The sequence below is a fragment of the Vitis riparia genome, chromosome 8 (assembly GCF_004353265.1).
Source record: "Vitis riparia cultivar Riparia Gloire de Montpellier isolate 1030 chromosome 8, EGFV_Vit.rip_1.0, whole genome shotgun sequence".
In the NCBI taxonomy this organism is placed as follows: Eukaryota; Viridiplantae; Streptophyta; class Magnoliopsida; order Vitales; family Vitaceae; genus Vitis; species Vitis riparia.
Window position 1 is genome coordinate 14638394 of NC_048438.1, and position 24105 is coordinate 14662498.

The following is a 24105-nucleotide window of genomic DNA, read 5'->3' on the forward strand; positions in this document are numbered from 1 at the left end:
ATTTAAAAACAGGAATGCTAGTCTCTCCATCGTTTTTATTTTGGCATGTTTACATGAGAAATATTGATTGTCACTCGTCATGTAAGCTGCTAGTAAGTTGGATAGCAAGCTGATGAAGCTAGTAGTGAAAACATTGTGACAAAAGAGGTGGGAAGAATGATAATAGTCCTTTAAAAATGCCGAGCTCTTGCCAGGGATGAACACCCTGCCGCAAGAAACTAGCTCATGGGCTTGTGCGCAAGCTAACTCTGCAAGGGAGAGCAACCATGGGAAAGAGAATAAGACTCCGATTAAAGGGCCTTAACTTATCCCAGGCGGCATCCACCGAGCTTTCAGCTTTATTAGCATCTGACAGGCAAAGCAAAGACACAGAATGAGGGTCCGAAAGAAGAAGACAAAGGGCAAACCGAAGAAAGAGACGGAGCCAGTGAGAGTGTGGATCAGAAAGAAGCAGCATGAGAAAGTTCGCAATAACTGCAACCACACCATGGATACTTATGTCCCTAAGCTCCAATGGTAATGCATGCTATGAAAGGCCACTTCATCCATTTTCCATTCACTAAAAAACAGCCTCAAATTGCTCCTGACCCTGACTCCATTCTTTTTGAGTGCTCAAGAACTGCATTGTACATAACAGGAGAAAGCTTGTGGTTAGCTGATGGCCCATGGGCTTGGGCTGGGCTTAGACATCAGTTTCTTCCAGAAAGTTTAACACGTGGTCCAAACATGAAACTCAAGCGGAAATAAACAATAAAGCTAGGGGCAATTTCGTCTTTTAATCATAAGACCTCGGCTAGATCCGTTCGTATTTGGTAGATAGCGGGAACATCAAAATTGGTTGTTGTTCATTCGAAAACTCGCTCTTTCCCATTTTGAAGTTTCTTTCTTACAAATCATCAGCAACTTATTATTCTTCAGGTTTGTAACTCATCTCGTCTTCTTCCTCTTTCTTGTCCTCTTCATCATGATTGATTTTAAATTTGTGTCTAATAATTATATATAATCCTCTGTCTCTGCCATTTTATTTTCTTTCTTCCTTTTGTATTGATCTAAAGTGTCAGGGTTCCTCTTTCGACGTCCTAGATTCTCCATTTGGAGTCTCTAAGGTCTAGAATTTTTGTGACATGCTGTAATTTCTGTTCACTGAATGGAAAAATTAACCCTTTTTCTTTAGCATTTATCCGTTTGTGGGCTTTTTGGTCAGGATTTGTTTATGTCTTTATTTATTTGTGTTTTACTTTTAATTGTTTCGTTTCTCGAGCAATTTTGGTTAGGTTAATTTGTTGGGCTACTAATTGAGGTCTGGAAAATTAGAACGAATGCAGAGGCACTGAAGCTTGAGACTGCAAGCTAGGATGAATCACCTCTTCCATTAAATTGGGGTTTAAGATGTAGAAGCCTTTTGTGTTGTGTAGCAGATGGGTCAAAATGGGTTAGTAATCACAAGAAATATATATTGGGTGACTAAATTGCTTTTAGCGGTAATGAGTTAATTGATATTGACCATTTTGCTACAAATTAATGGTGTTGCTTGATTGAACCTTTTTACGTGAAGTTTATGGCAATGAAGAGTGTTGATTCACATGGGGAAACAAGCTTGGGTTGTGAACATGTCTGGTTTCAGGCATCTTAGGTGCATAAATGATTAGATGCTTCTATATTGGGAGTTAACGTAACTATTCTGCAATTCAAGTTCAGTAGACTTCTTTACAGTTCTGTTAGGTTACAAAGAAAAATGCAAGTTGCTCCAGTTGAGCTGATGCTGTCTTTTCTTACTGTAGACATTTAAAATTCGACTTTAGAAGACCAGTTATAGGTATCTTTTCTTTTGTTAATGAGTGGATCTCTCACATGTTTCCTCTGGTTTCCTTTCTGTGCAAGGATACTCTTCATTTTTTTGGGTGCTGTGAGTGATTGTGTCTTTGTTGGTCTTATGCTTCTCCTTTGTTTGCAAGGGTACTTTCCATTTGTTCGGATGCTATGAGAGATTGTATCTGTGTTGGTTTTATGCTTCTACTTTCTTTGAAAGGGTGCTCTCCATTTGTTCTAGTGCTTTGTATGTTTGTGCTTTTGTTCGTTTTATGTTTCTATTACTTTTTATTGTTATTGTGATCTGTCCATATGAGATTTTTCTATGGTTAACAGAGAGAGGCCCATTCGTTCCCACTAAAGAGGTACCAAAGTGCCTGGTTGATATACTAAAGTTTAACTAAAAGAAGAAATAATTGCAAACAGTTTTAGGGATGTTGGTGGGCTGAACAGCTATTTTATTATTTAGGAGGTCGTATTGGTTGGCTACATTAAGTTAAGGATCACTAAACCAGCAAAGAGGGCATGTGGAAATATGCAGGAAGTAAAATCAACACATCTGCCCTATAAAAGGGGGGAAAACTTAGACTAAGATCCCTTTCTAAGAAGGGAAGGACCAGCACTTGGAAGGAATCTGCTAATCAACAAAAAACTGATGCAATTATCCCTCTCAACCCAAATTTAGCTGGAGAATAAGTGCTGTTGATGTGTTATGGTCAATACTTTTGTTCACTTTTGGAACATAAGCCTCACTTTATTAATTATTATGAAGTTTTGCAGTTTAACTGAATTCTCATTGCTTGAGTCCTTGTTCTGTAACTTTGTCCACTCTGTCTCAGCCTCTAAATTAAGAATAAAAAGGAAGGCATTTTCTTTTTACTGGTGTATGTTTCCCTTTTAGCTAATATAAATATTAGTTGATTTAAGTAATACTTGATTTAGGAATACTCAGCTGTTGGGAAAATCAAAGTTTAAAGTTTACTTCTCCTTTTTGGCATGCGGAAAGTAGCTACTGGAACATGATGAGTGATAGACACCTGGGAGATATTCTTGGGGGCTTTGATCATAACCATACAGGCAAACAGAGCCCTTTCTCAGTTTCATCAAGCTACGACCATACTGCAACTGCTAGTGAGAATACACCAGAAGTGAACCATTTGGCTACTGATCATGAGAATAACAGCACTCCTCTATATGACAGGTGAACACAACTTGCTAATATGTTCTCTTTTCCATTTCTGATTAGAAGTGGCCAATCTGTAATGGTTAAGTCTATTATTAATTTTATTTTTTCCCTAAGCTAAATACTTTTTTCTTTTCCCAAAAAATAGTGCAGCAAAGAAAAAGAGAGTATCAAGAATCATCGGTGGGGGGCTGCGGCAGTTCAGTATCATAGGTTGAATATCCTTTTATATAAATTAGATTTATTGGTAGTGCTATCCGCATATGTGATATTGATGACATTAAGGCATTAGTATTACTATCTTTTTTCAGTTTCTCATGTGCTTCTATTGTACTTTTCCAATAGTACCATCACTAGGTCTTACTTGCTTGGTAAACATCTAATTTTAGTCTTTTTTTTTTTGTCAGTTTGTAAGAAGGTGGAGAACAAGAGGACAACCACATATAGTGAGGTATTTGTTTTATTATTAGTAACTATGAGGCTTGTTTTGCTGAAGGAAAAAAAAGAATGTTAGGTGAAAGACCCAATAGATTTATTGTGTTCTAAATGTTTCCTCTCGAGATATTATTTCTACTTGAATGTCATTTCTGGATATTTGATTTGAAGAACGGTGTAAAAGAGTTGTTGAGTCAAGTTGATAAATGTATTTCAAATGCTATTTGTGAAAGTCCAGATTCATGGTGTTATATTATCTAATTAGTGAGACTGTAACTGAAGGCATGCCTTTGAGCAGTCTAGAATGATTCGACATGCTTTTTGTTTTGACCTCAAGTTGTTGGGTGGAGGAATTGTGAATGATAATCACTTTGTGTTTCTTTTTTACCCCCTCTTTTTAGTGTTTCCTTTTTTTTTTTTTTTTTTTGTGCAAGGGTTTCAACATTGGTTCCTCTGTAGATCATGTGATTCCATTTCTTCAGAGGAAATGTGTTTTTCTCTGTTCCAAGTCTCCCCAAAATACAGCTAGATGATATTGGTCATTTATTATCATTAAGTTTATATTGATAGTATAACTAGGATCTTAATCATGCTTTTTTGGTTTTCATGTGCCTGAGATTCATAATCTGGTTCACTTGGTCCAGGTTGCAGATGAAATTATAGCAGAGTTTGCTGCAGCACACAGTAAAACAGCAGTATCTCTGGATGAGGTTTTGATCCAAATTTAAATTTTTAACTATTTATATTGTAATTAAATAGTGAAAGCTTCTTGAATATGTTTAAGAATGAATATGTCAGTTTGATGAGAAGAATATCCGGCGACGGGTGTATGATGCATTGAATGTCCTTATGGCACTGGATATCATCACAAGAGACAAAAAGGAAATCAGGTGGAAGGGACTTCCGACTGCAGATTGGAACGATATAGAAGAGATCAAGGTGTGTACCCTTGCTTAGTATTTACATTTTAATTAAAAACCATATTTTATTGTTTGACCTCTCTCTCTCTCTCTCTCCACACATCAGCACACACATTATGTGTCTATCCATGTATAAATTCTCATGCTGATGAAGCTAAGAAAATGGCTCTAACCTGATTATAGTTTCTTGTTTATTATGCTTGCAGGCACTACGTGTGAAGCTTATGACTAGGATGGAAAAGAAAACTGCCTACTTGAAAGATTTAGAAGATCAAGTAATATCATTTATCTTATTTCATATATAATTGTTTATATAAAATATCATAAGGTGATCATGTGGGTAATTCTTGGAGTCCAATTGTGCAGTAGTGTAGGAAATCAAAAGTTTTTCCACTTAAGAGTTATACTTGAAGGTTTTTTCCTTTACAGACTTAGTATAAGTTTTTTACTAAAGTAACTTGCATGATATTTTTTTTATAAGAGTTAGTTGCATGGAACGTTGAATCAACAAATCCAAAAAGCTATCAAAACAGATGGTTTTCAGTGTTATGTTTTATGGTATTAGATATAGGTATTGGGTATGGAAACCTGTAGAAATGTCCAATTTATTTACTTTTCTTTAATGTTGGCCAACATTTATCCCAACTATTGGCAAAGCAAATCCTGGGTGATATGGGTTTGCCCCTTTACCCTACTCCACTTAAATATTGGGAAGGCTTGAACTCAAGACTTTTGGTTTATTGCCAGATGATACTACCACTGAGTTACACTGCAAGGGCAAAATCCATAAAAACTGGGATATATGAATGTAGACAAGTATTCTTTTCACAAGATAATCTATCAGTTTAAAAAAATTAAGACATTTAACTATAAATTGATGATATTCTTGTAATAAGGTTGAAATATGACATGAAGGAAGTCCACATACTTCACAGTAAATATGTACATGCCATAGTGTCATATATTGTGTTTTCATAAATTTAAATGGCAAATGCACCATAGAATATGTTGTGTTAAGACAGGAGCATTGCACCTTATTATCTTTGAGTCTGCTGTCAGTTAACTTTATATATACTTAGCATTTGACTTTGTCAGGGTTCATCTGTGTTGTATGGATTCAAATATCTGGGTTCTGATGTGGGTATGTCCTAATAGTTGGTTTATTTCACCTCTTTGTCTTAAGGAATAGACCATGCATGGATATTTTCACATTTATGATTCACTAAACATAAAAATATAATCTTCATAAAATGCTAGCCATATTCAGATTCCATTTTCCCTTGCAAATATTGACAGATTTAGATATGAGAAAAAAATTATTAAGACCCAAACCAATACAAAAGTCCATGCACCTCATGACATGCATACCATGGCTCAGTCCATCAGAAAGAAAAAAAAAAATCAGGGAAAAAAAAAATTAGTTAGCATGACATGCATCCATTGTTAGTCATTGATAATTTGACATTTATCTATTTTCTTTTTAAAGAAGTGATTTTAATTGGTTTGTTTTCATTTTCCTAACTTTTTACTTTGAAAACAGATTGTAGGTCTCCAGAATCTGATGCTACGAAACCAGCAGTTGCTTAAGTCTGGAAATGTTCCTTCAGAAGGATTTCCTTTGCCATTTATATTGGTTCAAGTATTTACATCTTTTTCTCATCTGAAATGCATTTTATATGCCTTGCTTTGTTTTCTATTAGTTGGAAACAATTACAGTTTCATTTTTGTGTTCTCTTCATATTCTATTTTATAATGCATATGAAGACCCAACCAATCTGTTTGATAATTTTATAATGCAACTCATTCAATTTTATTTTTACCAAATTTAATTTACATTCTATCTTGGATAATCATTTTTTCTTCTAGCTCATAAACCAGTTTTAGGGTCCTAATGTGTACTTTTTCATCACAAGTTCTTTTCTGATTCTCTTACACTTTTTTTTCCCTCCCTTTTTGGTGTAATCTTATCATCAATATGTAGTCATATTCTTAGTACCAAGTTGTATTGAGCTGACTTGCGGATTGCCAAAACTAATATCCATGTTTCAAACATGTATACTAAAAAAATAATTCTGAGGTGATATGACATGGAATTGTACTGGTGTTTTACAATTACAAATTTTGTACAGATTCTGTCATTTGGGCAGTAGTGTACTTGTATAGTATTAACATTTTTTTCGCTCTCTCTGTCTTTAGACAAGTCCTCATGCTACAGTTGAGATTGAGATTTCTGAGGACATGCAGCTGGTGCACTTTGACTTCAACAGGTAAGGAATAAGGATACTCATTTGGTTGTTATAAAAAAACATTTATAGGGCACACTTTGAGTTAGGTTATTGATATATATATATATATATATACACATATGTTGCTGCAATGGAGGAGATCTTTATATTGCAGTAAAAGTTATGACCACTTCATACTTAGTGCTGTGGAGATTCCCTAATACAATATGGCTATCATCTTATTGGCAGTACACCCTTTTCCTTGCATGATGATGCTTACATTCTTAAGTTAATGCGGTGCTACCAACTGCCAGCTGAGAGTAGACATGTTTCTCAGAGTTCTTCAGTTCACTCAACTTCAAGCTCCGACATTGCATCTGGAAGCACCAAGCCCTTCTACTGGAACTCTGAGATGGACACACTGAAATGAGCATATTTTAGAATGTATAATTGGAACTGTGGTATAGGCTTATAGCTAGCTACAAAATTAATACATAGAAAATACATGTATCTATGGTAACTTGTATATCAGTATATGATTATACATCCTTCTATTGTTTAAATGGATCCAGGCTTTTCAGCAATAATTGATAACTTAATCACTTTGTAACTTCGATGATTCTGCCCTTTTAATCAATTGGTGGTCCAATTCAAGGTTGTCTAACGAGAAGTTAGAATACAGGTGTGGACTGAGTAAATTAATGGGCTGTTCTGATTCTATTGAAGATACCAGTGGAATTGAAGACTGGATTATAAATAATACAAATAAAAACCATCAATAGCCGGAGTAAAAATAAGGGTTCTAATTATAATAATGTTGATCGTTTAATCAGCGTAAGGGATGCTTTGGGTTATAGAGATTCTAATGATGAGGTGATAAGTGGTTTTTCAGATTACATTGTGGTTCCTAGCACTTTTGTTTATATTATCAAAAGGTAATAAATAACAAAAAATAAATAAAAAATTATGTTTGATTATTAAAAATCATAGAAAAAAATTTATATTAAAATTATCTTGGGTTCTTGGAAGTACAAAAGAAAAAGAAAATGTTAAGAATTATGGATTTCTTATGTTTGGTTTCACCCTTGCAAGGATATAAAAGGAAATAAAATATAATTAAAATTTATTGAAAATCTATATACTTTAAAATTATTTTATTTTTATATAATAGAAGGAAATAAGTAAAATGAGTATGAAAAAAGACATAAAATAATTTATTAAGTTTAAACTTATTTTTCATTTTCTTTCGTTTTTTTTTTTTTACTTTTTCTCTTTATTTTTTTTCTTTATATTTTCTTTTAAATTTTTCAAGAACCAAACATCGTCTAAAGAAAAATGATTTTCTAATATTTGATTTTACTATAAAAAAAATATGAAAAAATTAAATATAATTAAAACTAGTTAAAAGTTTATATATTTTAAAACTAATAATGGAAATGCATAAAAAAAAAAATGAGTTTTACCATCGAGTGAGAACACATCGAGCAAAATACGGGGTCCACGCTAATCTTTATATATAGAAGAAACAAAGGAAGTAAAATGAGTTATAACATATAAAAATAAATTATTGAATTTAAGTAGATTTTTTATTATCTCTCTAACTTCATTGTGGTAGTTATAAAGTCTATGTGAATAGGAATATTGTGGAAGTAAGGTCCAATAGGTGCACACAATCGTCCAGTGTTTTAACAACTGATGTAGCAAGTTAAAAAAGCAAATTGACAAAAAATAATTAAAGCCATGGATATGAGACATGAGCTGCCTTTTCCTCTATTTCTTTTGGAAAAGTTGAAAAAATAAATAAATAATAAAAACAGTGAATTTATTTTCCATATCGACTTTGTTATTCAAATATTTGGAAGAGTGTTATGATTGATTGTTTTTCAAGAGTGTAAGCAAGTAAAGTCAAAAAAATTTTGGGGTGGCGTCATTGACCAACCAAACTAGCCCATTATTAGCAGCAAATAAGCCAAGGAGGACAGGGAAGGTTCACTTTTATCAGCACTAGGTTGTCACATATCAAATTAATTAGTGGTGGCAATTCCTTTTGTTAAGTGAATTATTTTATAAAAATTAATCAAGGAGTGAATGGGGTTTGGGTCCCATATCAAGATAATTTGAAATATGTATATATATATTCCCATGCATGCAAAATATATATAAAAAAATAGAAAAGAAAAGAGAGTGAGGGTGTGGGGGGATGATAAGAGATGAAGCTAGCCATGGAGGAGGAAAAAGGTTCATTCGGTCGGGACACTTACGACTATTGTACACCACTAAAGCACCCACAACAGTCTTTTACTTTTAAAAATCAGGCTTTGTTTAATGATCATGTTTTAATTAGCAATTAAGAAACTGGGGAGTCCTCTCTCTCTCTCTCTCTCTCTCTCTCTCTCTCTCTCTCCATAAAATGCACATAAAAACTTTAATTCATGCAAGAGGAGAGCCACTCATGTGCTTGTTTGCGGGGCAGTGCACACAGCGTCATAAAGAAGCTTACAGGCTAAGAAACATCGCCTTCACAAAACCCTAAAAAGCAATAAAACAAAAATAGATGGAGAGTGAGAGCCAACACCACCACCCCTTAATATATATAAATAAATAAAGCACCCCCCTACCTCCTTTATTTTTGCTCCACATTTCTCTTCTTTCTTTCTCTCCTTTCTCCTCCCCCATCTCTATCTCTCTCTCTATCTTTCTCTCTCTCTCTCTCTCTCTGCAACAAGCTAGCACTCTCTCTTGTACATGTGATTCTCCACCATATCTCCAAAAACAAACCCCATCAACCTTTACAAAAGAGAAAGGATCCATTATCATGGTTTTTTCTTCCATGCCATCCTATCTTGATCCAGCCAACTGGCAACAGGTTAGGGTTTCTTCAGTTTTGTGTCCATGGCTTCTTTGTCAATAAAGCTAAATATTTCAAAAGATAAATATTCCTATTACTTTTCCTATCTCTTGTTGAATATACCAGATATTTGATTTCTTTCTTTTATTTTTTTTTGGCTTTTTAATGTTTTACAGCCACACAATCATGAAGCTGGAAGTAGCGGTCTTCCAAACCAGCCGCCCCCTCCTCCACCTCCGCCTCCACAACCTCATGGAGGTGGCGGCGCTGGCTCCATCAGGCCAGGGTCTATGGCTGACCGAGCCCGTCTCGCCAATATACCGTTGCCCGAAGCTGCTTTGAAGTGCCCAAGATGTGAATCAACAAACACAAAATTTTGCTACTTCAACAACTACAGTCTCTCCCAGCCTCGACACTTCTGCAAGACCTGTAGAAGGTACTGGACTAGAGGTGGTGCTCTGAGAAATGTTCCAGTGGGAGGAGGTTGCCGGAGAAACAAAAGAAGCAAAGGAAGTAGCTCAAAATCTCCTGTCAGCGGAGATCGCCAGGCGGGTTCTAGTTCAACAAGTGCAGTCCACTCCAATAGTAGCACTGCTGAAATCCTAGGCCTCGCACCCCAGATTCCACCCATGCGTTTCATGGCCCCTTTACACCATCTCGCTGACTATGGCGCCGGCGATATAGGCTTAAACTACAGTGGAATTCCTACAGCAGTCGGGGGCACAGGTGACATGAATTTTCAGATAGGAAGTCATCTAGGTGGTGGCAGTAGCGGCGGAGCTGGAGGTGTTGGTGGTTCATTTTTATCGGTTGGAGGTTTAGAGCAGTGGCGATTGCAGCAAACACAGCAATTCCCCTTCTTAGGTGGGTTGGATCCGCCACCAGGGTTATACCCATTAGAGGGTGGTGTTGAGCCATCCAATTATGTTGGGGGAAGCAGTCAGGTTCGGCCGAAGCTAACTGGGTCTGGGTTAAGTCAGGTGGCTTCCGTGAAGATGGAAGATAATCATGAGATGAATGTGGCAAGGCAGTTCTTGGGAATTCCAGGAAATGATCAGTATTGGGGTGGTAATGCATGGACAGATCTAGCTAGTTTTAGCTCTTCTTCCACTAGTCACCCCTTATAAAACGGATCACTGGCCAAAACCTCATCATGAAGCTTTAATTTTTTTTTCCTTGAGTAGAGCTTCAACTAAAGAAAACCCAATCCAAAAATGAAGTTTCAGTCAAACTCCATATCACAAAAGCTGGTCTTTGTCTCTTCAAGATTGACTAAAAACCCTAGAAATTGTAGGCTTCTTGTTTTTCATTTTCTTTCTTTCTTTCTTTTTAATTTAGTTTTATAATGTAATGTGTGAACTGTTTACTGAAGTGCGTGTACGAGTTCATGGAGTTTTATATCAGACATGTTGATCAAAAGTGTTAGGCTGATGACTGGTTTCTTTGTTATGGACTGACAAAGTCCCACATATCATCTTCTTTCCATGCTTTGCTACTGTTGCATTTCAGTGGGATTACCTAATCTCAGAAATCAAGTAGTATCTTTCGAACAACACGTCCACCATTTGTAGTAGACCTCGTCTAGATAACGGAATGAAAAAAAAAACAACACTGTACACATATATTTACTGATTGATTGATTCAATGTTGTGGGGGTTTACAATCAAAATCAGGGTTTATTTCATTGAAATGTCTTCTTCCTTGAAATGACATTCTTCTGATGCTGTGATTCTTAGAATTTTCTTTTTGTTCTTATGTTTTTTATGTCATACGTACTAAGTTGGGATTCATAGTGTGTTCAAGAAATCATAGTGACTGCTAACTTCATTAGCTAGCTAGTCCTAGGTCTGAGTATGCAGTACAAATGTGATTGTTTTGTCTTCAAGAATTAGAGTTTCAGTTAATTTTCTGCCGCAGAATTAAGCATCTAAGGCTCTTTGTTCATTTGGATAATATCCTTTTTCTGCTTACGTTTCAGACTTTTGGGTACTTAGCTTGCAACAAGGAAGCCATTTTACTGGAAAAAATTTCCAGGAATGTCGAATGTACAACATTTCTTAGGAAATTTTGAATGACAAGATCGATCAGTTTCCAGCATTGAGAGAAGCACATATATTAATTCTCTTACAACATATTTTTGTGTGTAGATCGACTCCATCATGACAACTTCAACTCAGGCCACCGCCTCACAATGGTCATGTGTGAAAATCCTGGTCCTTTTTCCTATGAAACGAACAAAGCCTTGAAGATTGTTAATTTCTTGAAGCCACTTAACCAAAGAATGAGCTCTAGTGGATTAGAAGACTTGTTTCTAATTGCATATTCACAATCTTTGAGAAGGGAAACGAAGTTGAAACAGCCCATTTTCACCTCCTGAAAATAGCCAATTATTCTAAACTTTTCTCCCACGAAGATGGTTTCAAGTTCCAATGGAAGTCCATTGAAAATATGGTATACACCACCGCTTTTTTGATCCATCATGTGGCCTTCCCCTCTGTGTCTAGCTGTCTAGCAAGTTCATTCAAGTCACTGAATCTCAGCTGAGTACAAAAGGGCATATGGTCATTCATTTGCAAACTCATCATCAAAAGAGTTCAAATTTAAAAATGTTTGATGAAATACATCTTTGGCTGACACCTGGTTTTGCCCCACCCGATGAGAAAGAGAGGAGAGGGTTTCTACCAGTTGTCTTGAGGACAGAGAGGGATCTAATATCCAGTCTAAACACAAAAAGTCATTTTATATCCTTGGCATCATCATATCAAGCTTGTATCCTTTCTATGCTGGCCTGCATTGAAAATATTTCCCGCCCCCTCCCACTCCCTTTCCACATGGAAAATTCCAAACCCATATTTTATTTTTCGTCCATCATTTTCTCGAGAAGAAGACAAGAAAATCCACTTAGATATTTGTAACTTTCAACTGCCCAAGAAATCTATGGTTCAACAATGCAAAATTGTTTTTCTTTTCTTTATTTTTGCATGAGAAAGGATAGAATGTACATGTGATCTTCTGCATTGATGTTGTAATAAATGATTGATGGTAATGATAGGCAAGGTACATGTTTGTTGGGCGAGGGTTTGAAAGAGGGGGGGAAGAGTAGGGTTTCTAGGATAAGACAAGTGTCTCAAAAGACTCCAAAAAAAAAAAAAAAAAATCCCATAAAAAATGTAAATAAATAAATTAAAGCTTGAATAGGTAAAGTGAGTGAGCTAAGACTAAGAGAAGTTGAATTGGGTCGAGGAAGAAGCATAACGTAAAGACTGCAGCAGAGAGTCAAAGACAAGTCTGAGAATGCTGAAGCCTTCCGCATTTGACGCGCGTGAAGTACGTGCTTCTGCCACCACACAGCAAGCAGACAAACGTACTTCTGTCAGTATTCATCCCTGACTCTTTAACACTCTCCCCAAGTGATTCGATCTTACATTGCACGCGCCTCCATGCGGCGTCATTTTTCTCTTTCCTTCTTTCTTTTCTAAATATACCACGCTGTTTTTCTTTCAACACGTACAGAAAATCATGACTTCCCATTCTTTTTCTTTCCACACGTACAGAAAAAATCATGACTTCCATTCATCCTCTTACCCAATTATTAATATTATTCATTTTCCAGATAGCTATAACCATCTTCGCCCCATCATTCAGAGTCGAGAGCGATTCCTTGTGTGCAAGAATGAAGCTTTTAAAACTCTTTGTTCTCTTGGGTAAAGAGGAAATAGTTGGATACAGTCCTGAAGTTGGGCCATACTTCACCATGATTTGTTGAAGAAGTTAGCAGAAACTAGTGGGGTGGGAAGGAATAGAAAGCTGCAACTGACCATGTAAGCAAGAGGAATGTCTTGTCATTTGCCGTCTCATAAGGCGGCAATCCATTATAGTTGGTTATGGAGTACATGTCTCTTTCAATTATAACATCTACCAAAAAGAAAAGTAGCACGTTTCCAGGTTGTTCCTCCCCAATTTAGAATGTAACGTTCTCTATTTGAATTCTTCCTAGATAAAAAATGTGACATATATATAGTTGATCATCCGTTCTAACTAAAGGGTTTTGGATTGAGAGTCACGATGTAATCCCACTAGGATTCTTTGGTTAATTACCACTTAAATAATCCCATGATCATGTGCCAGAAGTTCTACTTATGTATGAGAAAGATCGATCATAGAGGCAAAATAAAAATAAAATTCATTTGGGTTTATTAAAAAAAAAAAAGAAGAATGAAAAAAAGGAAAGTTGGCCCACAAAATTGGAAATTAGAACCAAGTATGAAGGATCCACAAGATGGGGTGGATGGGGTGGACTGGGTGGACTGGGTGGACTAATCCTTGAAATAATAAAAGAAAAACGGCTACTGAGAGCCCGCAAGGAAATCTTGTGTACAGAGTAGTGAAGAAAAGGATTAAAATAATGGACGATTCAAAATGGGATTGGTCATGTTGAAAGAAAAGAATCTGGGTGTTCGGATTTGCTTTTGCAAGGACCAAGGCTGCATACCAAGAAGGAATAAAGCAAAAAAAAAAAAAAAAAAAAAATTGAAAATCAGTAAAACGCACCGTCAAAAAGGTCAGTCGCCTCACACAGTCAGTCTGCAACAGTGGGATGCAGATGATGTATGGTGGGTGGGGGTGGGTGGGTCATCTTCGTCTTGGGTATCCAGTAATCAGCGGTGTTATAGTGATCCCGAAATTGTCGATAATGAGATGGGGTATCCCAAAAAGAAGCCCACCTCCCCAACATTTGTTACTACTTGTACGTACGAAGTGGAGCTATCCAAGGATGGAAGGGCTCGGAAATCCAAGCTATAAAAATCTATGTCTCTTCATCTCTTCCATCATCACCCATCATCATCATCATATGTTAGATGCCCCCACATGGATAAGCGTGAGAGATGCCTTCTCTCTGTCTCTCTCTCTCTCTCTCTCTCACTCTCATATATATGTTTCTACCCACTGCAGCTTTCGCTTTTGAAATGTCCTTGTAATAACAACTCACTCTCACTCTCTCTCTTTCTCTTTCTCTTTCTCTCTCAACATATCCATTAACAGGTGGAGAAGGAAAGTGGGAGACTGAGATTCCAAACTCGCCTCAGTCCTCACGTTCTCCCACATGTACTCAATCATACACATGTCTCAGATTCCTGAGTCAGTTCTCTCACAAAATTCCCCTAACCCACTTCTCCAAATCACCTCATTTGCTGCTAATTGCTTTTACTAGTCTTCTCCAGACTCCACCCTCCAAGGGCCCCCCACCACTTGTGCTGAATTGGAGCCATCAAATCGGTTGACACATTTCTTTTTATGTGAGAAGCATCCTATGTTTTCACGCTTTTCATTGTTGGAAGAGCCTTGGAAGTCTCCATTTCTCCACGACATCTCCTGCTGCTCTACGTGGCTTCCTATTGGACGTCGGATTAGAATTAAAACATCCCCCCACTGATTGACTGCCAATTCAAAGGCCGTCTTCTTTAGAGAAATGCCCATGCATTTCCATATCTTATAATGTGATGCTTTGATAATTCTAGAATGTAATACTTTTGGGTTTAATTTAAAAGATGGTGTTGGTGTCCTTCCTACCAATATTCAATCATCAAGCCATATTTTGACATAAAATTTCCCTAAGTATGAGATATCATCAGCTCACGTGATGAATTTATGTACTGCCTCATCCCATTCTATCAAGCACTAACTTCAATCTAAATTATGGGGTTGAAACCACGATTACATGTTTATAATCATAAAGTTTGTTTGAAAGTGATTTTAAGAGGATTAAAATAGAAAATAGAATTAAGTTCTTATATAAAAAATAAGTATTTATTTTATATCTTTAAAAATTATTTTTAAAATTTGAGATAATACAAAAAAAATTACTATTTCAATTTTTAAAAATTATTAAAAAATTAATAAATAAAATGTCAAATAAAGATGACAATAGGATGAGGTTTTAGAGTATCCAAGTTTGTCTCACCTTGCCGATTACATATAATATTACATAAAAATATTTTAATTCTTTTTTTTTCCTTTTTAACTTTTTTTTAATATATAGAAAATAAATAATTTTACTTTTCATAAAAATGAATTATAAAAATTTATAATATTTATTTATTTATAAATTAAATTTATTTTAAACATAATTTAAAATTTTAAAACATACAAATATGGGAACACCGCTTTTAAAGATGGGGTGAACCCTTCCATCTGACCTTAAAGAATTTTTATATTTTATATATAAGGTAATATGATTTTTTAAAACATATAAAAATATTAATAAAAAAGAATTTTTATATTTTATATATTAGGTAATATGATTTTTTTAAACATATAAAAATATTAATAAAAAAATAGAAATTTATATACCCACAAGGAGAAAATTACCAATTTCATTGTTTCACTCCCTTCATCCCATTAATTGGTTCATCATATATATATTGGGAAATGATGTAGATGGCCTAAGGCTTTGCAAGTGGGGTGTCTTGGTTTTTTATGGAAAGCAAATATTTGTAGATTGAATTTTGTCATTTTGCAAATAATGAAATCCATGATTGATTTACCGGACACGAACATGCGTGTGTTTTGATTGATGGGTATGAGTTTTCCACTTTCCCTGCTTTATTTTTGCAAGGATGTTGGGCAGCCCATGTAGCTGATTAACCCATCCACTAATGATAATGGGCTTGGGCCTACTAGCCCATAGGCCCAATTTGGAGAAATTTGTTTTGGGTTTTTTTGGTGAAGGCCCAGTGCTTTTAGAAAGCATCAATCCAGCATTTGATAAATTGATCTAATAATTATCTTCTATGAGCAACCAAAAAAGCATCGAAGGAAATGACAAATAATTATATAAATTTTACTATTCTACACCTTCAATTATTTTTTGACACGTGTAGGAACAATTATAAAAACCTAATTATAATCAAAATTAAACTCCTAATATAATTAGGAAATGATAAAATAAAATAAAATTAAATTCAAATATTAATAATTTTAATATACTAAGAAACATGATCTTGGTTTAGTTAGGGCTCTCCATCTTCGACTGAATTTCGATCATTTCTAAAGCATTCAACATTTTAGTGCACGTCTCAAATTCATAAGCTTTACCTTGGACACACGATTTCTATTCTCTTCTCTTATACTTTTGAGGCTATCTTTATTTCCTACACCTTTTCAGGCCATCAACCGTCCACCGTCGATAACGATACTTGAACCACCGCAGACGGTAGCCAACTCACTGGTTTGATTGGGGTGAGCACTATACTGACTTACCTCAAATTATTTTTGTGAGAAGCATTTGTTGGGAGAGTTGAGTGTTTTACTTTTTTTTATCTATAATTTTGTTTTTTTTTATTATGTCTTTTTTATATAGTATCTTAGGTGGTGTTTGTTTTTTTAACTTTTTATTGAAACAATTTAGTTTTAGAATTTAGGTTGTTTGTTTTTCTACTTTTTCATGATTTATTATAAATTTTTTACTAAATAAAAAAAGTCAAAATATGTAACTTTTTCTAAATAAAAAAAATAACATATTGATTTTTTTTTTACTTTTTAATACTTAATAAAAATAAAATACTAAAAAAACAAACAACCTGATATTTAACGCTATTAAACATTAAGGTTCTATTTAAAATTAAGTAAAAAAATAAACACCACCTTACTCTTTATTTTTAGATAATAACTTACTCTCCGTTAAATATCGGATTGTTACGGCTAAGTCTGAAAAAGTTTGTTAGTGGCAAGTTAGTTTTTTTTAATAAGGTAGGTTGGATTGAAAGTTTTAAAACTGAGATAAAATGTTTTAATTAATTTTGACAACTTTGATATTTTATTTTTTAAGACAATTATTTTTTTCATTAATTTTTGGAAAGTTGATATCTTATTTTAAGAAAATTATATTCTTAATTAACTTTTAGAAAGTTATATTTTATTTTTTAAGAAAAGCTTTTTCTTAATTAATTTTTGGAAATTTGATATTTTATTTTTTTAAGAAATTTATTTTTTTAATTAATTTTTAGAAAGTTGGTATTTTATTCTATTTCTAACTCTCTAGATTGTTAAGCCTATATATATCTTTACCTAAATATGTTTTTTAGAAGGTTCAACGAAATCAAACCTTAACTTGTCCTAACCACCTCCTCACAAAGGTCAGAGGTACTATGCTGCGAATGTGCTAGAGAGTAAAGCGATCACGTAAGTCCATGTACTTTGATCTTAAATAGTGAATTATAAATTAAAGGTCTTAGATCCCATGGTTTTTTATCTCTACAATTAGTATGAGAATTTTCTACATAAAAATTTCATGTGTCGGAATTTTTATTTGAATATTCTTAATATTTCCAGATTTTGATTTAGGTTAATTTATTCTACATTTATATTATAATCTTTAAAAACATTCATTCACCCATCTTTGGGTGTTACTCTATCAGACTATGATTTTTTCAATATTGATCATACTTCAGACATAGCTATAGAGTTGAAGTGTCCTAGTGCATTTTTTGTAGAGTTGAAGTATCCCCATGCATTTTCTTAAATAGGCTTAACTTTTCTTGGGATTCGTAACTCTAGAGAATAAATTTGTGATATTTTACATTGGCTAGGAAAAAAAATTACTAACAAAAAAAATTACTAGTACTATATATATATATATATATATATATATATATATATATGGACACACACTAAAACACCACTTTCTTCTCTTGTGTAGATATTGTCCTTTCTAAGTTTAATGGATTCACAACTTCAAAATTGTGCTTATATAGTTGAGAGAAGCCTACTATAAATATAATATCATAAATTTCTTCTCTTAATGAATGTATACTATAATCGCACCTCAAATGTAAACACAATGTCATCATTGTGTTTCATGGAATTACAGAACCATACAAGAAGACGCCCCTTACAAAAACAAAGAATTTCACACTAAGGTCAAAGTTGAATTTGTACATTATAAAAAGGTAGCGTCAAAAAACTATTTCCCTTAATTAATGTGTGATATCATAATCACTCTCATGGAAATATAATATCTTTATTATATCTCATGAGATTGTAGAACCCGACAAACAAATACCTCTTATAGTTAGATGAAAAAACTCCTAGTACTATATATGTAGTGAACTCCTCTTACCCGTAAAATTCATTTTAAAGCTATGAAGATTCAATAAGCCTAGAACCAACAATATTTATGTAAAAGGAAGTAAGTCATTACAACATATGAAGTGAACTTCTCTAAACCATGTAGATATTTTTTAAATTGTGAAGAGTCATTAGATATATATAAAACAAATAATATCTATGCAAGAGACAATAAGTTATTATAATTGGTATTAGAGTTGATCGCGAAGATTAATGTATAATTTTATTTGTCAAGAAGAGGGTTGAGTGGAATGAGGGAGAAAAGCTCCAACAATGAAGAAAAGGAATAGCCCTTTGAACTCCACAAAATCACTACCAATTAATCATAAAGGATGTCTATTTGACTCTACAATCTTATGGAACATTATAATGATGCCACTGAGAGTGATTAAGAATATCTTATACCCTTTAAAAGAATAAGTTTTCAACACTAATGAGCTACACCTAAAGCAAATTCTTAATAATAGTATCAAGCCAATATCTAATTCACACCGATTCCAACCTAAAGGAAATTTCTAGCCTCCTCGAGAGGGAACCCCTGAGGATTGAATCGAGTAATCATAGGTTTATCTATCAAGGTAAGCCTCATGATCGATTCCTGCAACCTCCGAGTTATTAAAAAGGTGCACCATGCCCGCAATTTGATCAAATGCATCTATGGTGATTAGAAATCATTTTAACTTTGAATCTGCAAGTTAAACAAAGGGCTGCTTGTAATCATCAACTAGAAGATTAAACAGCCCATTCACCACGTTCAGGGAGCCATAGATCCACCACATATGACATACCTCCTCAAGGACGGACCAGGTTACTTGAAAAGGTCCAACACCTTCTTCACACTTCCAGAATCAAAATATCAGGACCCTAGTAAAAAGCTATCACAACTAAAACAATAAATCATATCCTGTGCAAGTTTGAAGCACATTATTACTACTTTGCAAGTCCCCTGTAAACCATCAATTATGGTAATATATGTCTCTGCTAAGACATGCACACCATCCAGAAAGAATGATTCAGGTGGACTATCAAAATATACAAGATAAAATCCTGATCACAGACTAAGTATCTTCCACAGCTTGCCTTAGGTTTATACGAGTTACCATTACAATTGCTCTTCTTTGCACTTCCCTGCTTAGCTCCCTTCTCCTATCTTATTTTTCCCACCAAAAGGTAAAATTTATACTACAATAGAATAATAGCCAGCACAGAATCGCTATTCAAGGATCACTCAAAAAAGAACAAGTTATTTAATTTGAGTTACAATGTGGCATAACATGAAAACCCAAGTAAACATGCTGAACAACTGAAGTGTTAAAGACATCTCAAACTAAGCTTTTTAATTTGCTAAAAATCTAATAACAGGGCAACATTCCACAATGTCAAATGTTGATCCTTTGGATGGCTTAAGTCATTTCTCAAACCATAGTCCAAATAGATATTGCAGGAGCCAGATCACATCTTACCAGAAACTATGCAACAGAAACAGCAATAGTCTATGATTTCTTAAGTGCCAAAATTACCCAGTAAGGTATTACTTAAATCCATAATCCAATGCAGTGTTCCACCATTGCTTCTCGCACTCCAGCAGATCTGCACATGAATAAACACCAACACCAAACATTGTTCCTTAGTAAACATTATAAACACGTCCATCAACGCCCATCTAAATTAGTCAGTAGAAACAGTGAAAGTAAATTGATAACAGTTTAAAATTCAAGCTGAATTGGCTTTAATACATGAGGGGATGGTTCTCCCAGTGTTGAATTGGGCAGGTTAATCAGGCAAATCATAAAGGAACTATTTTGTCAGGTTTTGATAGGTAACTTTGAGCCCAAATGAGCTTGGAATTTGTTCATGTTCAATTCTTTTTCAACTAGGCCTTTAAGTACCTACATAGGTGAACATGCCTAACAAGGAAGTCATATACAAAGTGAGAGAATCCTTCATATGGATTTAAACAAGAGAAAATATGAACGAATATATAGAATATATAGAATATGAGGAGCACTATAAATTACCCAGCACAGCATAACATTAAAACCAAACTGAGAGCACTTATTTGGGCTTCTTTTACCTAAAGTCTTGGATGAAATAGATGCCCAATTAAGAGGAATTCATCATACAATAAACTCACAGAAAAACCACCAAATTACTTTATAATCATTAATCAATTTAGTATTACATAAAAAAATACAACATCCAGAAAGTTAAAATTGCAACAGACATTATGCACACACTGAGAGTTCAGGCGTGAATAACACTAATTCAAAACCTAAACAAATTATTAAAAAAAAATTAAAATTGATGATGTAGCTGAAGAAAGTAGATCTATTGTGAAAATGTGCAGCAAATAAATGCAAATATTAAAAATTGTTGCAGATTGAGATGAGAAATAGATGAGCATACATTCAAGAGTTTGGTGAAGTGAAGAAAGAGAATCTCATTTTCATTTAGTCCTCTTCTTCTGCATCTTTATTCTTTTTCTTCTTCTTCTTTTTCTTCTCACTCTTATCAGCCTCAGCATCACCCCCACTAATGCCCATAGGTGATCCAAAGGCGGTGCCATCCTCAGCCTCCTTGTTCTTCTTCTTCTTTTTCTTCTTCTCAGACTTCTCCTTATCAACTGTGCCAGCTTCATCCTTATCTTCATCCTCCTCTATCTTCACCTTCACAGCTTTCTCTTCATCAGATAAGGCAGCATCACCATTCTCCTTCTCCTTCTTCTTCTTTTTCTTCTTCTCTTTCTTTTCAGTTTCGACGAACTCTGACACCTCTTCAATCTCCTTCTTAATCTTCTTAGCAGGAACTGTAACAGGATCATCAGTACTTTCATCCAATTTTCGTTTGCGTTGCTCCCCATCAATCTCTTCCTTCACATCAGTCTCTGCCTTCACAGTGGGTTCCACAGCAGCTGCAAGACTTGCAACCATAGAATCCCCTCCTGTAGGCAGAACCACATTCCTTAACCATTCTGAAGGAGTATTCTCATTTGGCTTCCCATGTTTATTTAATTTTCCCTCAGTAATCAGTTTCTTCTTCATGGCTGCCCTTGGTCCCAAGCCCCATTTCCTTGGGTAAGTATCCCGATCCATGACCACCCTCTTAATTCTTGCCACAACACCATGATCACAAGTTGCCATTACAGCAGTTGTCATCTCTGCAATGCCCAATGCAATTGCCTCTCCTTTGGTAGTCATAAGGACAACTTCCTCACCATTCTCAATTTCATTTTCAAATCTCAACAACCCTGGAATCATCAATTTTGCACCATAACAAATCGCATTCACAGCAGAATCCTTCACAACCAATCTCTTATAACTAGTTAAGACCACTTCAAGTGGCATAATAACCCGTCTCAAATAACTCTCATCCCTGTAATTATCATAAACCCATTGAGCATCCATAACATCGTGCATTGTAACCATGTTATCTTTCTCACCCAAAATCCCAGACCGCACCCTACGAAGCTCCTGCATATGCCCTCCCACGCCAAGAATCAGGCCCAAATGCACACATAATGTCCTTACATAAGTTCCCGCCTCGCAAGAAATCCAAAAAACAACTAAATGCCTATCTGGGTCGTACTCAAGAAGCTTACTCTCATAAATCGTCCTAATCCTAAGTTGCCTTTTTACAGCAGAAATCAAAGGTGGCCTCTGGAACACCGCTCCAGTTAGGGTTTCAAGCGCCCGAGCCACCTTGGCAACATCGGGCACTGAAGAGTGTAAACGGGCAACACAGACATATTCTTTTCCCGCGCCTTGCTGGGATTTCACAAGGCGGGTGGCTCGATCGATACACACTATGAGATTTCCAGTCACTTTAGGATCGAGGGTACCGCTGTGACCAGTTTTTTCAACTCGGAGAATGCGCTTAATCCAAGCGACAACCTCGTGAGAAGATGGGTTAGCGGGTTTATCAAGATTGAGAATGCCGTACCTGATGTACTCAGCCAGAGGACGCTTGAGGGGCGAATAACCGGAGGGAAGAGGAGTGTAGTGCCCAGTGCGTACATTGAGACGGTCGTAGTTCTTGAGAAGGATTGGCCACTGAGAGGTGTCTAACGAAGGAGTGAAGCTCTGGGGTTTGATTAGGAACTCACCGTCCTTCTGAGTAGGATCGGAACCGAATTCGACAACATCAAGGGCTTCTGTACGGCTCTTATTCTTCTTCTTTTTCTTCTCGGAACGCGAAAGCTCGAGCTCAGACATGGCTCACTGTGTTGTGATTGTCGTTGCTATTAGGGTTTTGGAGGTGGCTAGAGGAGGGAAGAGGGTTTTAGAGGAAATGAAGATTTTATAGGGTTTTTTGGGTTTAGGGCATCAGAAGTTCAGAACCATCTACAATCACGGGCAGAGTCTCGGGTCGAGCCACTATAAACTGGAAGGCGGTGCTATTTGCTGGGTTTGGACTTGGGCCCAATGAATTTTTTTGGGCTGGGCTAGGTGGCAACAAGTTTCCAAAGAATGAATCGTGGACGAATTTTGAGCCTTGAGCGTTTGGCCCATTAAGCATTTCAATCCAACAATGGATCCACTTTTGAACTGAGGGAGCCATAATGATTAATGACCTTGCATTGCCAATACTTCCACCTCAAAATGAAAAATGTTTTCTTACCAAATTATTTCATCCAAATACTAAGTGGTGGCTTGCATATATTTCCTTTTTTTTTGTTTTTAAAAACAAAATTGGGTAATAACTTCAACATAAAATATATAAATTCTTATGACAACAATTTTTAAAGGCGATTTCTAAGAATAACCTATATTTATATACAATTTTAAAAATAATCACTTACATTAAGTGATGACATCCTCATCGTGTCTCACATGATTATGGACCCAACATATAAACACCCCCTTACAACCCCATGCAAATATGATGCCCCCTAGTATAATAGGGATGACAACAATATGAGTTTTGGATCGGTAGCATCCTTCAAGATTAAAATAGGGATGATAACAAAATGAGTTTTGAACAGAGTTTCCCATGTTCACCTCACCCTACCCCTTCCCTTAACTTACTCTTTACCTTATCATATATCTCTTATTCTTCCTCGCACTCCTATCTATCTCTTATAGTATGTATAAACTCATTTTCATTTCATAACTTTTTTCCCATCATATCTTTATTGATTAGGAAGTCGAGACACTTTTCAACTATACCAAATTTCATTAAGTCAATTTTCCATCCTCCATGATACATTCTTTTTGTATCACATTATGAGGATATAGAACAATTGACCAAAAAAATTAAAATTTAAAAAAAAATAAAAACTCTTGAAATAAAATTTTAAAAATTTTAATTATGTTAAAATAGATATATTCTATAAATAATTAAAATATTATGATTTTTATGAATTATTTTATAGAAAATTAATTTTTTTAAATATTTTATCTGCATTAAAAATGAGTAAATAAAAAAATTAATTAAACTTTCTTTAAAATTCATATAAGGCAATATTTGAATCTACCTTGAATCATCAAAGGTTTTAAAAAAGTCTCAAACTCATTTAGTTTAATATTAAACCTATTAGGGGTAAGATGAATACCTAGAAGA

At 35.0% G+C, this 24105-nt stretch overlaps 3 protein-coding genes across 5 annotated transcripts; 2 read left to right on the top strand and 1 right to left on the bottom strand.

The window, feature by feature from the left end:
* The first annotated feature begins 103 nt into the window (after positions 1-103).
* LOC117920346 (transcription factor-like protein DPA) lies at positions 104-7182 on the top strand. 3 transcript variants are annotated; one of them, XM_034837811.1, is made up of 10 exons: positions 104-918; positions 2752-3010; positions 3141-3205; positions 3400-3443; positions 4072-4137; positions 4226-4366; positions 4554-4622; positions 5888-5986; positions 6544-6614; positions 6822-7182. In XM_034837811.1, the coding sequence occupies exons 2-10, from the start codon at positions 2829-2831 to the stop codon at positions 7000-7002; spliced, it is 918 nt and encodes a 305-aa protein (XP_034693702.1). In that variant the 5' UTR covers positions 104-918; positions 2752-2828; the 3' UTR covers positions 7003-7182. The 3 variants fall into 3 exon arrangements, with proteins under 3 accessions (XP_034693702.1, XP_034693701.1, XP_034693703.1); XM_034837810.1 differs by having other exon boundaries at positions 2819-3010; XM_034837812.1 differs by lacking the exon at positions 104-918 and adding an exon at positions 999-1816 and having other exon boundaries at positions 2819-3010.
* Positions 7183-9220: 2038 nt separating this feature from the next.
* Positions 9221-10851, top strand: LOC117919950 (dof zinc finger protein DOF5.1). Its single transcript, XM_034837261.1, has 2 exons — positions 9221-9438; positions 9597-10851. Exons 1-2 carry the CDS (start codon positions 9388-9390, stop codon positions 10545-10547), a joined length of 1002 nt encoding a protein of 333 aa, XP_034693152.1. The 5' UTR covers positions 9221-9387; the 3' UTR covers positions 10548-10851.
* Positions 10852-19729: 8878 nt separating this feature from the next.
* On the bottom strand, positions 19730-22862 carry LOC117920475 (H/ACA ribonucleoprotein complex subunit 4). The gene is made up of 2 exons (XM_034838033.1): positions 20953-22862; positions 19730-20136 (listed from the first exon to the last, which is right to left on the bottom strand). The coding sequence occupies exon 1, from the start codon at positions 22755-22757 to the stop codon at positions 20997-20999; it is 1761 nt and encodes a 586-aa protein (XP_034693924.1). The 5' UTR covers positions 22758-22862; the 3' UTR covers positions 19730-20136; positions 20953-20996.
* Positions 22863-24105: the final 1243 nt, after the last annotated feature.